This window comes from Monopterus albus, unplaced genomic scaffold (assembly GCF_001952655.1).
Source record: "Monopterus albus unplaced genomic scaffold, M_albus_1.0 scaffold89.1, whole genome shotgun sequence".
In the NCBI taxonomy this organism is placed as follows: Eukaryota; Metazoa; Chordata; class Actinopteri; order Synbranchiformes; family Synbranchidae; genus Monopterus; species Monopterus albus.
Window position 1 is genome coordinate 298,331 of NW_018127969.1, and position 16,671 is coordinate 315,001.

A 16,671-nucleotide genomic window follows, 5' to 3' on the forward strand; every position below is an offset into this window, starting at 1 on the left:
TGGAGGAATGACAGAGTAAGTGCTTCCAGGGTGAGAGGTCAGGGAAGTCTTGAGAGGAGGCAGCAGGCTGCAATTGGGCTGACCTTTAACTGTGTATCATGTCAAAGTTTGCTGCTATAGCTTTAGGGCAGAGGTGTCCTTTAGCTTTCTGGGAAACTCCTGCCCTCACAGAGAGACACTTCACAACTGTAATCTGTGTCAGATGCTAAGGTTTGTTTTAGCATGTTTACATTACTGCTGATCATTTTCCAAATGATCTTTTCCTGAGGAAGGCGGGGTTATAAGTGTGTGGCTTTTCCATTCTTTGTTTTGGTCCTTAATTATGTTCATTTAAAGATTTTCTACCATGCAGGTTTCCAGGTATTAAAATCACTGTACAGGCTTTAAATCTGCTTGTGATATGTACTATTTCACAATGATTTGGTTTATAGTTTTGGTTGATATGGTTTAAAAATGTGATATTAGTTAAAAGATGTTACACTACACTACCACACCGTAATATCATTTTTAAAACCTAAAGCTGATGTGCTGCAATGAATTATCTATCTCAAACCAGGTGAGAAAGGAGAGAAAACATCTTCAACATCTAAAACATGGATCAGCAGTGATGTAAAATATACATAACTTGTTGCAAAATGGTTACAAAAATCATTATGGTCTCTTAAGAAATGTCTTATATTACTGTTTGATTAACCTCATGTAACAAACTGACAATGAGAAGGCCAATTTTATGAGTATTATCCCATGGGCAGATGCGCCTGGTTCAGTAATTGTGGGAACATATGGCTCAACCAGCTCATTTTCTGTCAACAGCACTAATCCTAACTGCTCAGTGAAGTAACCTGTTTATTAGAAAGTGGTGCGTCATGTCAATAAGGGTGAGAGGGGTTACCTAAATACATCGGTACCATAACGTAGAGCTTTATTGCAAAAGGCTGTCCCGAAAAGAGAGGATAGGGATGATTTATAGCCAGAGAGGTTGATGAGTGTGTGGTGTGGTTTATTACAAAAGCACCAAGACATCATCTGCTCACACAATGAACATGTTTCAAAATTGTTTTAGAAACATTACTCTATTTAAAGCTGTTTTTCACAGGGATGTTAAGTTCATCTCTTTCAAATGTTGTAGAGTTTTACCTGGTCCTACCAAAACCACAATAACCCATTTCTTAACCACGTGGGAGAAAGCTGAAACAAGATGAGAACACGACACTGATATATTTTCATTAGCTGCCTGTTTACAAATCGAGAAAACATGAAGCAACATTAGCATTCATTTGGAGTCGTGTTTTCTGACTAAGTCCCGTATTCAGTCTCTTTTAGCTCTGTCTCTGTTAACTCCTGAGTCTTTATCAGCTAAATGCTCCTGTGTGTTTACCAGTGAGGTGCCTGTCTGCTGTTTGGTGCTGGGCAGATAGGGGGACAGTTGAATTCTGAGACATTTTTGCTAACACCAGCTGCAGCCAACAACAGTGATGTGAGGAGGAACAAATCTGTAGTCCAGAAAATCAAAATACTGAGCTGAAACCTATATGAAACACTCAATGGGGTGGAGGAGAAACCAGAGTTGACTGAAAATTCTCTGACTGTTCATAACGTTGAGCGACCCAATTCCCATGCAACACTCATTTGATTCACTGTTTACATGAAAATAATGATAAGTGCAGCTTTAAGTTTGTATGTAAAATAAATTGTCCCAGTCATTACTGCCAGGATTCAGTGTTTTTGTTTATTATCAACAGCATGTTCTGGGCACCAGATTTTGAACTTTTTTTTGACAGGTAGCAAAAAGCAAGCATGTGCTCGCTGACTCTGATGGTAAATGTTAAATTAATATCATACAGAGGCAATAGTAGAAGATGCAGAGGTGTTCTCCACATGGTGACATTAGCACTGACTTTGGAGCAACTCATGAAGACGCACACAACAACTGTCAATCTGTCACTCCAGAGAAAAATAAGAATTCAGTAAAGAGTACAGAGCATCTGATGTACATATGATAATAGTACAAATGATTAAATAATTGTTACTGTAGCATTGATTTGTATTATTATGCAATTGTAATCATGCCTTCATGAAAGTTATTTTTTCTGTAAAATATATGTTTGCCTCTGTGTTTCTCAGATTCAGCTTTGTCACAGTATAACAACACAATTCTCAATATAAATTTATGTGTCTGAGCTCACTTTGGAGACTTACACATATGATATTGAATAGACAGAGCAATTCGAATAATGAAGTTGATCTCTTTATTTCTTACGAGTAGAAATGTTGACCAGTTCAGAGAAAGCACCTCAGTTAAAAATATATTCATAACTGGGATAACAGTATCCATATTACGATTCAGGTGATATAGTCAAAGCAAAAAAGGCAATGAAAATAAATTATTTGAATAAAAATAATTATAATAACAATAATTATAACAAAAAGTGTCAAATTAGGATTCATAAACCTTTTTGTTTGCTTGTTACTTTTGTGAAAGCTTCTTTAAAATTGTCCATGAGCAAAAAATCCAGCATTATTCATTTAACATTGCAAAGGAGGCTGCTCTGTCTGGGACGTCCCCTTCAGTCTCACACATTTACAATATTCACAGTTGTATCAACCTGTGCTGCACATACCGAACCGCGCTGCAGCTGGTCGGGCTGTCAGTGGGGACCGTTGGAGCGAAACTATGAGATGCAGTGACATTTTTGTGTTTACTGTGTGCGCCTGGCTAAAGCAGAGTCTTCCTCCATCAAAGCCGGTACCTACAGAATAGGGAGTAAAAACATCCTTTCCTCCAATGATACAACTTTTCCCCAAAATACCATTGGTCAAGGGACAATCAAGATGAAGACACGCACACTGCAAGTCTGTAACGTCTGCGTGTCCATGAAACCATCTCGGGTTCTGGATGTAGCTTTAATCTAGCCCCCCTCAGCCCATGGCCGTCACCATGTTAGAGTGGTGCGGGTGGCCAAATGACGGGTGTATCGGGGTAGGTGTAGGGAGCATGTGTCCAGTGTGACTGAAGGGTGGCAAATGGCCCATGGACATGTGTCCAGCCAGTGAAGCGGCGCTGAATGGAGAGCTCTTGTCGTGCAGGCTTTTGGAAAACTCCTCATAGCTGTCGTTGGCCCTCTTGTTCTTTTTGGATTTATTGGACATTTTCCGGTTGCGGGTTTGTATTCCCTCCTTTTTCATGGTCAGAGGTCGGTTCACCTGTACAGAGAGGTGAATAATGTGACCAAGGTTTAGAGGGAAAGTTCTGAGGTTCAAACCCACAAATGTAAAATATGCAAACATTTTAATCCATGCTTGTATGACAAGGCACAGCAATCACCCCACAACTGTAAATATAAACTCTGTATATCAGTCTGAAACCTCTTCAACCACAATATGTACATACAGTATATGTATATATATTTATAGATACAGAATTGTTTTTCCCTATTTTCTTTCCTGTTTGATTGCACATTTTCTATTTTGAATGCACACGTTTTTTATTTTCTGGTTGCCTTGCAAAACACATTGAAAACCTCTGTACTGGAGTCAAAATCCTTGTGTGTTTAAACATACTTGGCTAATAAAGCTGAGTCTGATCTGTTCTGATTTTATAAACATGGAGTGTGTCATATCCTCTTAGCTCCTTAAGGGCAGGGCTAGAAATATTTCGGTTTTTGTTATTGTCTCTAGTCTTACATACAGTACAGTACGTTCCTCCATACGTTCTGCCATCTTCTTCTTCTTCTTCTTCTTATTTTTATAAGAGCTAAATAATTTCCTAAAACATCAGTGTAGTTTTTAGCAAACAGTACTCAAACAGGATGAAATGCAGTATAAATTCAGTACTTTTTCTGCCATGGATTAATACATGTGCATACCAGTGTGGCTTGCTGAAGTGTTTTAAAATTGTTTTTGGAGAACAGTGGCACTCTGTGGCACAGAGCTAGCTATAGGTTACATCAGGCTCCGATTACATAGACAACACTTTATAGAAACAGTATATCACTGGCTTTGGCCTTTTCATGAGATTTGTTGACATTAAGAAAAATATACAACATCACCAGCCTTATCCTTTAAAAAATATGCATCTCTAGTGACCTAATAGTATATTTTGATGCCCCCAGTAATGCTGTTCATATGGAGACTGGCTTTGTGGCAGGTCCACTCAACAACAGTCCCACCATTGTGACTCTCAAGGGGATTACGCTTGCCATGGAAACAATAAGAAGGAAAACACCAATGAGTCCAACAGTGTCTGAGAGTAAAACAACCCCCACTCTCTCTCTCTTCTGACTGTTATCCCTCAACAATCAGTGTAACCTGCCTACTTCCCGTCTACTTGACCCTGCTGGTATTGTACAGGCCCACTGCTGGTGATCAGCAGTCAAAGACTTACGTTATGCAGTTTATAGTAGAGGCCGCAGGCGTTGCAGACTGGGTCTCCATTTGCATTGCGCCGCCAGAGTGTGGTGGTGGTCGTCTGACAGTTAGCACAACAGGTGCCTGCTCGTCTGGCAGCAGACTGTGGAAAAACATTGACTGAGCTTTAAATGAGAAGTCAGCAGCGTGAGCAGACAGAAGAGGCCACCTTAAGAATAAATTAACATTTCTCAATGGAGCAATTAGTTGTTTGGCCTTTAAATGTTTAATTTAAAGGCAAAAGCAGAGCTCAGTGATTTTTTTAAATGTCTGGTTTGTCATATCAGAAAAATGTTGAATGATCAGTCAGTTGTCACAATTGTTGCTGATTTTTTTTTTTTTTTTTTTTAAATGACGGGGTTCAGTGCTGTGTTGCTGCTTTTTTCTAGATCTGGTTCATGAGTACAGTACCTCTCCAATATTTTGACAACAGAATTAAACAAGTAAGATGTATCATGGGGAATATGGTACAATACACTTTGTTGTTCCCGGTACTTTTTACCATACTGACTCTGAGAGACGAGGCAGTCCAAGTAACTACAAAACAGTGCGGATTTATTCCATGAACACAGGTAAAAATTAACATTACGGACTCAGGCATCTTCCACCTCCAAACTGCACGCAAGCAGATGAAAGATGAAAGACCCTGAACCACAACAGGCCTATACATTATATCACTTTGGGCTAACCCCATTCTACACAGGAACGTCAAACCGTGACATCACCTGATATGCCAGCTATGCAGCTGACCATAGCAGTAGTCAAAGCATTAAGAAAATCAATGTGTGTGTGTGTGTGTGTGTTGATTAAGTGGTGTGTATCTAAAAACATTCTGACAGGACATTCAGTGACATGTCCTGACATTAGGCATAAGAAGATATTATGATTATGATTAAACACGTCATACAGTAATCAACTCTCTATCTAGTTATCCTTGACCATAAACAACCTGAAGTAACTCATGAAAATGACTAAGCATTTAACAGCCTGAGCTAGACATCCTGTCTACCCTAAGCATTTCTAATACAAGTACCTAACCAATATCTATCTGACTAAAAATACCTAACAATTTGTTATATCAAATGCTGACTTCACACACAGCCTACAAAGCTCTTATTTAGCCAGTTTCTACTGGTGAATGAGCAGCTCCAACAGTTTTATGTCATCCCTGAGGTGGGCTTATTAACAATACAGAAAATGAATACAGTTATCTGCACACTCGCTCAAAATTCGTCAGTAATTGTAATATTTTAATTGACAAAACGAGTTGTTTGATACTTCTAAGTTTTCCCTAAGGATCTTTCTCTATAGATGCAGTGTAGTTAAGGAAACTGTGTCTGGCGTCATTTCTGCTTGGTAGTTATTCATCAGCTTCCATAACTTTCCCAATCCTCTCTTTTTTCACTGTGCCGTACCTCACTCTGTCATGGACGGAGGGTTTGACCACTAAATGAGATCTGAGCCTATAGTTAGGAGGCAGCAGGAGGCAGCAGGAGGAATAGTAGACAGGCCCCGCTGCTTTATCTGGACCGGTCAGACATCCGGATAGGAAACAACTGGAAGGCTGTTGCCGCTGAACGCAGGGCGCACTGGAGCACTGCGAACCCTGGCCGTGCCATACGGAAACCAGACCTGATATATGGCTGTATATACATTTATAACATAAAAACGCCGAAATACACACTCGTATAGTTTATGACACTGAGCCTTGCAGGCCTATTTGTCATATGTAGACTCAAAACGGCCTGCGTTATCTGACCGTCTGACAAATGCAGGTGCATTTGGTTTCCCCCCTGAAATTCATCCATTTCCTCTGAAACATCACAATATTCGCGAAATATCATCTTCTGCCAATAAGTCTTTACTTTTCCCGCTATTAGACTTTTCTCTGTAGACATCTTTAATCTCATTAGCACTGCTTTAAGATCTGCCTTGCTTGTTTCTCGATGTAAAAGTCTGATGGCTGCACACAATTCATTAGGTAATCAGGTCCTGCTGCAGAGGGTTGCTTTTCTTTATAATTATTATGAGGATCTAGGAGTAAGCAGCCTATTTCATGTCAGTTATTATTTTAGTAAAGTTGCTGTTGATAGGAAAATATCAAAGTGATCGTTCTATTCTTGTTGCCTGGCTTTAAAGTAATTCACTAGATGTTATTGAAATGGTGACTCTCCCTAACCAGGTGTTGACTTTCTGGCTAAATGTGTTTAAATAATTATGAATTACTCTGTTGAATGAGTGTGACAAGAGGTTGGGGGACACGTTGACGTGTAAAGCACTGCATGGTGGAAAATACTGGTCTTTAATCAAATCTTTGCTCTGATCCTGCTGCTCTGCTGAAAGCCCCTCATCTCCGAAATGTGAACTTCAATGAGCGGGTCTTATTTTCTGTTTTGTGACAGGAGGGTTTTCACACAACCCAGTGGCATTTGAATGGTTTGTTTAGACGCAGACACTTAACTCCTTTGGTTTTTTAGAAACATTCACAAATTTGGAGACGTGGTTTTTAGTAGACAGTGATACTCTGCTCCCCACATGTGAAAATAAAAAAAAATTCAAAATACTCATTGGGCCACACTGCAGCAGCATTATGAGCCATAACATGTCAGAGAGGCCCTGTGTTGTGTTGAGGGATGGCGTGCTGGGCCCACTATCAGTGACGGTATCAGAAACAGCAGCAATAATGATAACAGAAACAACAGAGATTGTCCCACTCTGCTAACAGTTTGAGCTGAAGGAGCAAGAGGTGAATAAGAAAGACAATTCCTGGAAACTGATTGAGAAAATATAACTTTCCTGGCATTGTACCTCCAACCCCCCTCTCCGTCCACATTTTATGCACTGCCATCTCACAACACACACACACACACACACACACACACACACACACACACACACACGAGGTGCAGTGGATGGGACTCACCAGTCTGCGTTTGGGTTTGATGAGTGGTCTGTTCTGGCCGTTCATTTTGTGATACAGCCCGCAGGCATTGCACAAGTAGTGTCCAGTGCTGTCACGTCTCCACAGAGGCGTCGAGGTGGCTCCACAGTTTACACACTCACGGCCCTCTGAAGAGAAACACACACTGATATTTGAGACATCAAACATCGCGCCTGCTTGTTCTGCCTTACAGTGACTTTTATTAAATGTCATCAAACTGTTACAGTTTTATCAGCTGTTTGAACAAGAATTTATTTCCTGATATACTTTTCCCAACACATGTGCTTGTGCATGTCTGTGTGTGGACACATTAGATTTCAATGGTGAGGCGGTTATTTGTTTGAACTTCTCAGTTTTAGCCCAACAATACATTCCCACACTTTCCACATTCAATCACAGATCAAAGCACTTAGTGTGTAAAACTTTAGTACCCACTGACTCTGAGAAAGAAACAGTGTCTGCATACTGGAAAATAAAAGGACGTTTACAGCACACACTTACATTAGCAGAGACACAAAACAGCTCAGTTTATTTGTTCACTTTTTAACAGATTTTGCCACACAGGGTAAAACTGATGATGATGAAGAATATGTATTTTTGTAAACCAGCGAAGTGATTTAATTCAATTGTACAAAACAAATTCATAGATTTTTGTTGAATATCTTTTATCTTTCAAAGCTCACAAAGCAAACAGCTCATTAAAGCAAAATAATAATAATAATTCCGGTGCCTAGTTTTGGATTTTTTTGTTTTAAAATATTTTGCAGACAGTTAAGCTCATATTTAACTGAAAAACAAGTTATTCAAAGTGAGTGTAGGTTATCTTGCTGGTTCAACTCGATCAGGTTTGAAGTCTCCTGGTCTGTAATCAGTTAACAATCAGGACAGTGTATTAATGTTTTATGTAACAGAGAAGCAGCTCCAGCCTGGGCACTCAGGGTTTGGCTCTGTGCGCCACACACCTCTGCGCTGGATCCAGATCAGGCGTAATTAGAGTCACGGTTAGCAGAAGAGGATTATCAAAGTCTCTCCGTGTTGGAGAACAGTAGAGTGCAAGCTTAGGCCTCTGAAGCCATTTATAGGAAGACAAAAACATTCGTGTTATAATTGTCATGGTTATACTAACCCAATTTCCAAAATAATAAACAAAGCTGATGATGCGTAAATCACAGTCTGCACATTGTATTCAGTGGCTCCAAAGAAATGCATCTGGTAACGTTCCTCATCTAACAGGATACACTAAATGGCTTTTATGGGGTTGTTATAATTGAAACGGGCTAATACAACAGGAAAGTATCCTTCCTGACAGGTTTGTCAAACACGTTTTTCTTTAACGCCTTTGTTTTTTTATTTCAATAATTAAAATCATTTTCTTCTCGTTCATCTTATTCTCATTAAGACTTGTGAGGATATTTTATATTTGCTGTGTACCACTCATAAACGAGTTTGATTTTAATTGACTAATTGTGTATATTTGTGTTTTCATATGTAACAGGATGAATTTTCTGTGGTTTGTGAAAACAATGCAGAGAGCGATGCAAAGCAGATTTATATGGTAAATCACCAATACACATAATCTACAATAGAGTGTCACATGAGATATGGGTTCTATTAATTTACCCTGTAATTGCATGTGAGTGACTCGCATTTATTTTATGTTCTAGCTGGAGTTAGTGCCGTGAGTTTCCAGGGGACTCACCGGTGCAGGACCGTGTCTTGCCTTTGTTCCTGGGGGTGAAACTGGATGAAGCTCCGAGCAGGCTGCCTGGGTGAAACAGGCTGCCGCCGCACTCATGCGCCGCTGGCAGAGAATAGGTGGGATACGTAGGTATCGGATGGTGGGTGGGAGTCTGAGCATTCATGGAGACCAGGCTGCTCCTCAGCGGGCTGGAGCCTTCCATCTTCATCCCCTCCGGTAACGTCACTTGGTATTTGATAGATTCCTTCTCGTCCATTCTGGCGGCGGAGGACGGGGGAGACACGGCCCCCGGGTCCGGCGATACGTCCTTGGGTGGTGTAGGAGGGAAAGTGTACATATGGGGGCTAGAGTGGGACGGAGGGGTTAACGAGGATGCGGAGACCGTGTTTGAGCTGCTGCTACACGGGTAGACGGCAGAGAGGCCGCCGGGGGACGCGGAGCCGGGGTGGTGCAGACTGGGCTTGGTGAAGGGGCTGACGGCCCAGGCGTTGTGATGGTGAGCCGACAAGGTTGTTTTCCCTCCGTCCAGCCATGAAATCCCTGGGCTGTGGATGAGATGAGGCCGGCAGACCTGAGTCCCCGTCAGACGAGCTGTGAAATAACCGAACAGCAGCGTATTTATTACGGAGAACACGCCAGGCTGATTGAGCTTTTACTGAAACTGGGCTGTTTTCTGTGGTATGAAAGTTTGGATGAAAACATTAACTGAGACTTTTTGATTCGCTGGGCACACTGGCCTGATTTAAACGTGTAAATACAGTAGCCAAAACAACCAAAAATGCTAAGCAAGTAGTGCATTTTGCAGTAAAACATGTATTTAAAATAGCAGTTTCCTCATTGCTCTTGCGAGTCGCCTTATGTAACGAGGCCTGTGTTATTGGGCCGAATGTCTTAGAAAAATTTTAATCACTCAAAATGCAGGCTAGTGTAATGTCAGCCACATAAACAAACCAGTTTATCATACACCGATAATTCACATTTCAATAAAGGTTTGACAGTTTCAAACAGCACAGTGCGCGCGTCATGTTTAATACAGAGATAGAAAATGTATATGCAATTAAAACACGTATGCTATTGTTTTCAGGGTTTTTAGAAAAATGTTTTTGCTTTGCAACTCAAACCTTTCAAACTCTAAAGACAACTACGATTTTCTGTCTTATGTAGAGTATTTCTTAAAGTTGCTGCCCCGTGTTAGCTCCATCTTACCGTGCGCTTGGCTGTAGGACACTCTGGCCCTGGCGGAGTTGTGGTAGTACGGGTTTCCTTGTGAGTCCAGGTGATTAAAGAACACATCCACCTCATCCGGAGGCAGTAGCTGGGCCGTGGGCTCCAGGTAGTTGTGCCCCAGGCCTGGGTGGTGAGAATCCGGGTGCTGTCCGTTTAGCACGGCGTGGTGATGCATCCATCGGGGCTGATCAGCCGCCACATCCATCTCTGTGGCTTTCTGTAGCGCGGTTTATAAAGTCGAAGGATATCCAAGGAGATCACACAGGATGGTTTAAAATATCTGCCCTTTACGAGAACATTTAACAAACTAATACTTTGTTTTTGTTCCTCTGAGTGAAAGTCCTCTCTCCTCCTGGACATGCGAGTGGAGTGGAGTGGAAACCTGCAACAAGCAAACATCAGATATTAATATTTAAAAGGTTTAATATTCATTAAACTGAGAGCTTGTGGAGTGCAAAGTGCAAACCAAACAGATCATCTCCACACTGCTTTTTCACTAATAACATTTCCACTCGGTGACAATAAGATAAACACGCCTTACCTTTGCCGACGGTGTCTCATCCACAGCGTCCGATCAGCTCACGCCTTTTTGGAAAGCTGCTCTGTGTCTCTTTGCATGCTGCAGGTCCTCCCCAGTTTTCGGTTGCGTTTGTCGGAGTAAACTCCCAAAGCAACACGTATGGCTGTGGCTGACAGCACGGGGCCAGGCTTGTCAACTAGCACATGGGCGGAGTCTCCAATCAAACTGACTCAGCCAATTGCGCAGCGCCTCTACAGAACCTCACAGACAGCATCCCCCGACCACAACATCACTCAGATGCTTCTATATATTCATCTAGAGAGACAGGGAGAGACTCCTTAGACCAGGCCTTGTGACTGTTTCATCACCATTCTTGTAGTACGCTGTATATTTATTGGGTTGCTTATTAAGCTCATCTGCTCTGTGACTATGATTTTTTTAAGCTTGTGACACCTGTAAAGACTGATGCTTTATGTCAACGTGTTTTTTTCTGTCTGCATTTCCTTTTGTCTCACTGAACAATGGTTCAACACAGCTCACAGCTTCTAACACTGTTAATCTCATATTGTGAGGATACATTGGTCGGTACTAATTTGAAGAGTTTTAATTTGACCAGAGGTGTTCTGTTCTTTTTTAAGCAAACCCTGCGTTGTGTGTGTTTTGGAGCTTGCATGGTTAATAATCCAACTACTCCTTTTATATGTAAGTGATGAACTCTTCGTCCAGTGGCTCTTGTATTGTTTCCTATCTTTGACCTGAGTCTTTGACTGTTTGACCTTATTTCTTCTCTGATGTCGGTCTTTAAAAGTTCAGTCTCTCTTTCTCTCTCTAAAGGCGCGTGATTGACAGATCATAATTGTAAAGGGAGCGCGCGTGAAGCACTGTCAGGCAATCGCCGCCTGCTCGACGCCGTTTCCTGACATCAGTGCATCTTAGAGAAGACGAAGAAGAAGAAGAAAATCAGATGAAAAGCTGATTCAGGACATGAACTTCTAACACGGAGAGAGGGAGACGGGGGTTGCCCGGAGCCTGCTGTAATCCCAGCGGATGAACTCGAGGAAGGACAGTGCAGCTGATGTTTACACTGTGGCAACACTGCATGGCAAACTATGGGCACAGTGGGCTACTGAGATTAGATTAGATTAGATTAGATTAGATTAGATTAGATTAGATTAGAAAACTTGAAAGACGTCAAGGAGAAGATTCATTTTAAAGAAACCCACCCATAACATGTGCTGGGTGTATTTGGTATAGTCTCCATTTTACTGCATTATGGCGAAATCATTCTATCTATATCTGTTTCTCTTCACCATAAAATAATAACAGTTTTTAAAACAATTTTAAACATTAAACATAATAATTTACTGCATTTTATCATCCCACATTAAGTCCAAAACAAAAACCTCATATATTTAGATCTAAAGCAGGCGATATAAGGAATAAAAATAGGGCTAGCATCATTTATACCAAGACAATACATCTTTCCAAACAGTAAGAGGACATCTACCGTGGACCATACCAGAGGGACAGGCGTTGCAGTGTTAGAGCTCATCAGCATGATAATGTGAAATACACATGCTCTGAGTGTGTGAGCCCTTTTGATCTGGCGTGGCGATAAAACCTTATCGGCGGTGAACATCCAGTCTCATTTTAGAAACTGACATTAATTCAATCCGCTCTTTTTAAACTGCCTTTTTTTTCACATGAGCCCCGGAGAGAGAGAGGGGGGGGGGGGGGGTCGGGTTCACCCGAGAATCTCATTACAGGACTACCACTAAAAATCAAGTGGCTTTACCTAATAATATAGATAAATAAAAATGTAATGCCACGACAGTAGCCTATAAAATACAAACAATGGTAATACGATTATTAGTACCCTACTGGTCTTCATAACAAGTCATATTTAGTGTTGTGGTGCTGTTGCTTTTAACACATTTGTTTAGAAAAGTGTTTTCTGCACTAAGAGTACGTCCCACTGTGTGTTTGCGTATTTTGGGTGTGAAAAGACAAATCCAATGATCTTCGGGTCCCACTGATTATAACCCATCCAGGGGTGATTTTTCATCGGTGCTGGCTAATCTTTGTTCTCTGTGAAGATAATAAATAGCCTAATCGTTATCAGCGAGCTGCTGGAGGTGTCGGGGAGAATGGGGCTGATCGGCCCGGGAAATAGGCTCCAAAGTGCCGCGGAATAAATGGCATTTCTTATCTCTCCCTCCCAGATTATCACCGCCTTTTCAACCTCGCACAGCAAATACATCTATTGTGGGGATGCATCATTTACTGGGCCAGTGTGAATGACTGATATATAGATAGATAAATAGATAAAGCGTTAGGGGTTAGTACATGCAGGAGAGAAATCATGGTGTCCGGGTTTATTTACAAGTGTAATGTTCTGCATGTGCAAAGTCTCGGTGTATTTAGACAGCACAAAATACAGCCCGACTTTCCATTATTTTTAGGTTATCAGCGGGAGCCATCTGAGGTTCCGGGTCTTTACTGTGGGATCTTATTTCTTTCATGTTGGATTTTAGTGGATAAGAGCTAAACAGACGCAGCGCTTCCTCCCAGGGAAAAATAGATTTGAATAATGTTTTCATGTGTTGGAAATTTTTGCAAATAGCAGGGGAGCAACAGCGGCATTAAGCCAGGGAATATAAACGGTCTGGTTACAAAAGGGCCCTGTTAGATTTATGGGTTTAAATCCATAGGCCACGAGTGTGAAATTGGTTTTATTTCATTCTATTTTAGTTTATTTTATCTTGGATTAAATCCTACAACATTTTATTAGGTGTTTTCATTGCGATCTTGAATTGTGATGGTTTAAATACTGTAAAGATGATATAATTAGGCAATTGTCCACAGTCCTATTATAATTGATAACAGCTCTAATTACAAAGGGATCGAGCCCTTTGTAATTATAAGTGTTCTATCCTTTCTTCCAAACAAACAAAACTGGAAAACTGTTCATTTCCAAGTTCTGGTATGACTTCAATTTAGACACAAAAGTTTGAAACGCAAAAGTGCGTGAATAAGATGTTGATACTGTTGATTAAAGTCACTTTTTCCCCAACACATAAGCGGCAGTTTTATGTCTCATACAAAGAATAAAAATATGTAATTAGTGTCCTTTGAGCACAAGACTGAAGAGGAGCATATTCAGTGGTATTAAAGCATAAACCTTAGTGTGTGCACAAGGAGCGAGGAGGTTTTTCTTTTCCTCCAATATCCTATACACAAACGGCCTAATAACTTGCTGCTGCTGCAGCTCTGGGTGCTGCTGATGGTCTCCAGAGTAACAGAGATAACAGCACAGTCATTTTCCATATCTTAGGTCTGTTCAGGGATTAGTTCTCCTTCCCGAAAAGGTCAAACCTAAAGTCAGACCAGCCAGCAGTGCTCCTCCTCCGCCTCCCTTCTCCTTCTACAGTGACAAAGCATTCCCCATTTTTTCATATTACCTAATTTAACCAGTGTGATGACCTTTGCTGACGCGCTTTGATTGATTCAGCTCTCCCACAAGAAACCTCCGTGAATCCTCTCTTCTCACAAAGACTTCTGTGTTTGTGGTGAACAGTGATTTTTATTTTATTTTATTTATTTTTTGATCTCTCAGTGTTTCCGATACATTGACCGCCACGTATTGTTGTAAAATAGGTTCAGTCTTATTTCAGTGCAGTCCGTGCGCAGCGCGTGTGCTCGCCCAGACCCTCCGTGCCTTGGCCCCTCAGTCCAGGGGAATATCGAAAAACACACCTGGGAAAGCTGATCGGTCCAATCAGAGTGATTAACGACCCAAATGAGTCATTTAAATATTTATTGGCTCAGGAAGAGATGGAGATGAAGACAGAGATGTACGTTGAGGAGAGGATGAGGGCAGCAGCGGCCAAGATACGAGTTGAAACTTCTGTACTATGAGCCTAAGATTACAGTTACTTAACCTCCTTTAAGAGACAAAGATAGGGCCGGAAGTAGCTCATATTGTGTGTGTGTGTGTGTGTGTGTGTTTGGCAGGTCCTAAGAGAGGTTCGAGTTAGTGGAGTCAGTCAGATGCTGCAGGTGATGTGTTTCATTCTGTCAGTGTTTTGGAAAAATACAACAAGGATGAACAAATCAAATGTAAAAAAATAAAAATAAAAAATAAAAATGTAAATTTTATTAATACTTCATTTTTTACATTTACATTTGTTATTTTATTATTATTTTTAATTCAATTAAAGTGACACTTTTAACTCAGTTTAATTTAATTCTTAATTTCATGTAGCTTTACTATATATAATATTTTATAACAAGCAATATTATATAACTTAACACTGATTTATTAAATTTTATTTATTTACATTTAAGTTCTTTGGATTTTTTTTTATCCTCTAACCATATCCAATCAAGTTTCTTCTCGTGCTACATTGATGATGTGGATGTTTCGTTCTCTGAGACACATGGGTTACCTGTCAACAGTTCACTGTAGTGATAGTGAAAGCAGCAGTATATTCATTCAGAAACTCGGTGTCTCAAACCTTTTCCTACAGCAATTCATTTAAGTGGACTCCTAATGGTAAGATAAGACAATTGGACCACTAGTGTTGAAATAATCAGGTGGACAGTGACACCTAGAGGAGAGGAAGTGGCCTCTTCATCCTCACACTCCAGTATGGAAGGTGCTGCCGCCTCCTCACTTAATTAGCTGAAATATTTCATCCAGAATGTCAACAGTGGATTTGCCTTCCCATTTATATAACCTGGTTTTGATTAATGAAACTTTACATTAACAAACTTTTCTTAGCACAGATGTGACTTTGAGACTAGACGTTACAGTTTAGCCTGTGGAAACATGTCCCGTTTCTCCTTTGTGTTTTTTGCTCCAGATTACTTACAGACTGGTGATAAATTAAAGGACAACCCTGAATCAGCGAGGGAATAAACATAATAGAGATACTTCCATGTAAGCCACGGTGAGTCAATTGAGACAACTTTTTTTAACTTTGACTAAAGGTACAGTTGCATCACGCATACTGTATTTCACTGAAACTGGCTACTTGATCTCTTATTTCACCATGTATAGTCTTGATGGGGATCTATAAGTCATTAGAGGTCAGAGGTTCACTGCTTCACTTCCTGGCCAGAAAGCAGCAGGAAGCGAAAGTTTACTAACAACCTGCCAGTCAAACTGTCCAGGGAGTTGTAGAATTCAAAATAGCCCTTTCTCCTCTCAACCTGTGACTGTTCATCACATTGTGCCTTTACTTTGTCTTTACATGATTCTAGTTCCTGTGGGAGTGTGTGTTTGTGTGTACTGGTGTACATGTGCATGTGTTTACTATGGACTGGTCAGAAAATTATACTATAGTCACTTACATTATAATGATTTTTGCATTTTCATTTAGCGTGACATAGAAGAGTTAAAAGTTTAGATTAACAAGTATTTGTAGAGTGTACATCGATTTGATTTGATTTGATTTATTTATTCTTTCAAGCATATAAAACAGTTGATATAACAACACACATTTTTACACATAATCCAATATCAATTTGCTTATACCTAGTACATGCTTGAATGGAGTAGGAAGAAGTCAGACTTATCCAGTCCTACCCCATGACATCATCTTACCATCATTGGTTTGCAAGCAATAAATGATTCACTTCTACACACACACATATTATACTAAAAAAAGAATATAACAGTGTTAACATTCTTACATCACACAAGTGATATACTAAAGAATGGTTACAAAATATACACCACACCCACAATTACGGTGGCCGACACGGTCACAACACATGCAAAAGACACAACACATGCAAGACACAAACGCGGCATTGAACAAAACACATGCAAACGGAAAACGCTGCATTAACCAAAAAAACACATGCAAGACA

At 40.5% G+C, this 16,671-nt stretch overlaps 1 protein-coding gene across 1 annotated transcript; it reads right to left on the minus strand.

The window, feature by feature from the left end:
- Nucleotides 1–2,464: 2,464 nt before the first annotated feature.
- Nucleotides 2,465–11,072, minus strand: gata2b (GATA binding protein 2b). Its single transcript, XM_020607795.1, has 6 exons — nt 10,816–11,072; nt 10,254–10,656; nt 9,048–9,638; nt 7,331–7,476; nt 4,385–4,510; nt 2,465–3,204 (listed from the first exon to the last, which is right to left on the minus strand). The coding sequence occupies exons 2-6, from the start codon at nt 10,477–10,479 to the stop codon at nt 2,920–2,922; spliced, it is 1,374 nt and encodes a 457-aa protein (XP_020463451.1). The 5' UTR covers nt 10,480–10,656; nt 10,816–11,072; the 3' UTR covers nt 2,465–2,919.
- Between the last annotated feature and the right edge of the window lie 5,599 nt (nt 11,073–16,671).

Coding starts and splice junctions, on each gene's coding strand:
- gata2b (XM_020607795.1), bottom strand. CDS start 10,479: ATGGATGTGGCGGCTGATCAGCCCCGATGGATGCATCACCACGCCGTG. Junction 9,639..10,253: donor GTCCTACAGCCAAGCGCACG/GTAAGATGGAGC, acceptor GTTATTTCACAG/CTCGTCTGACGGGGACTCAG. Junction 3,205..4,384: donor TCTACTATAAACTGCATAAC/GTAAGTCTTTGA, acceptor CTCTCTGTACAG/GTGAACCGACCTCTGACCAT.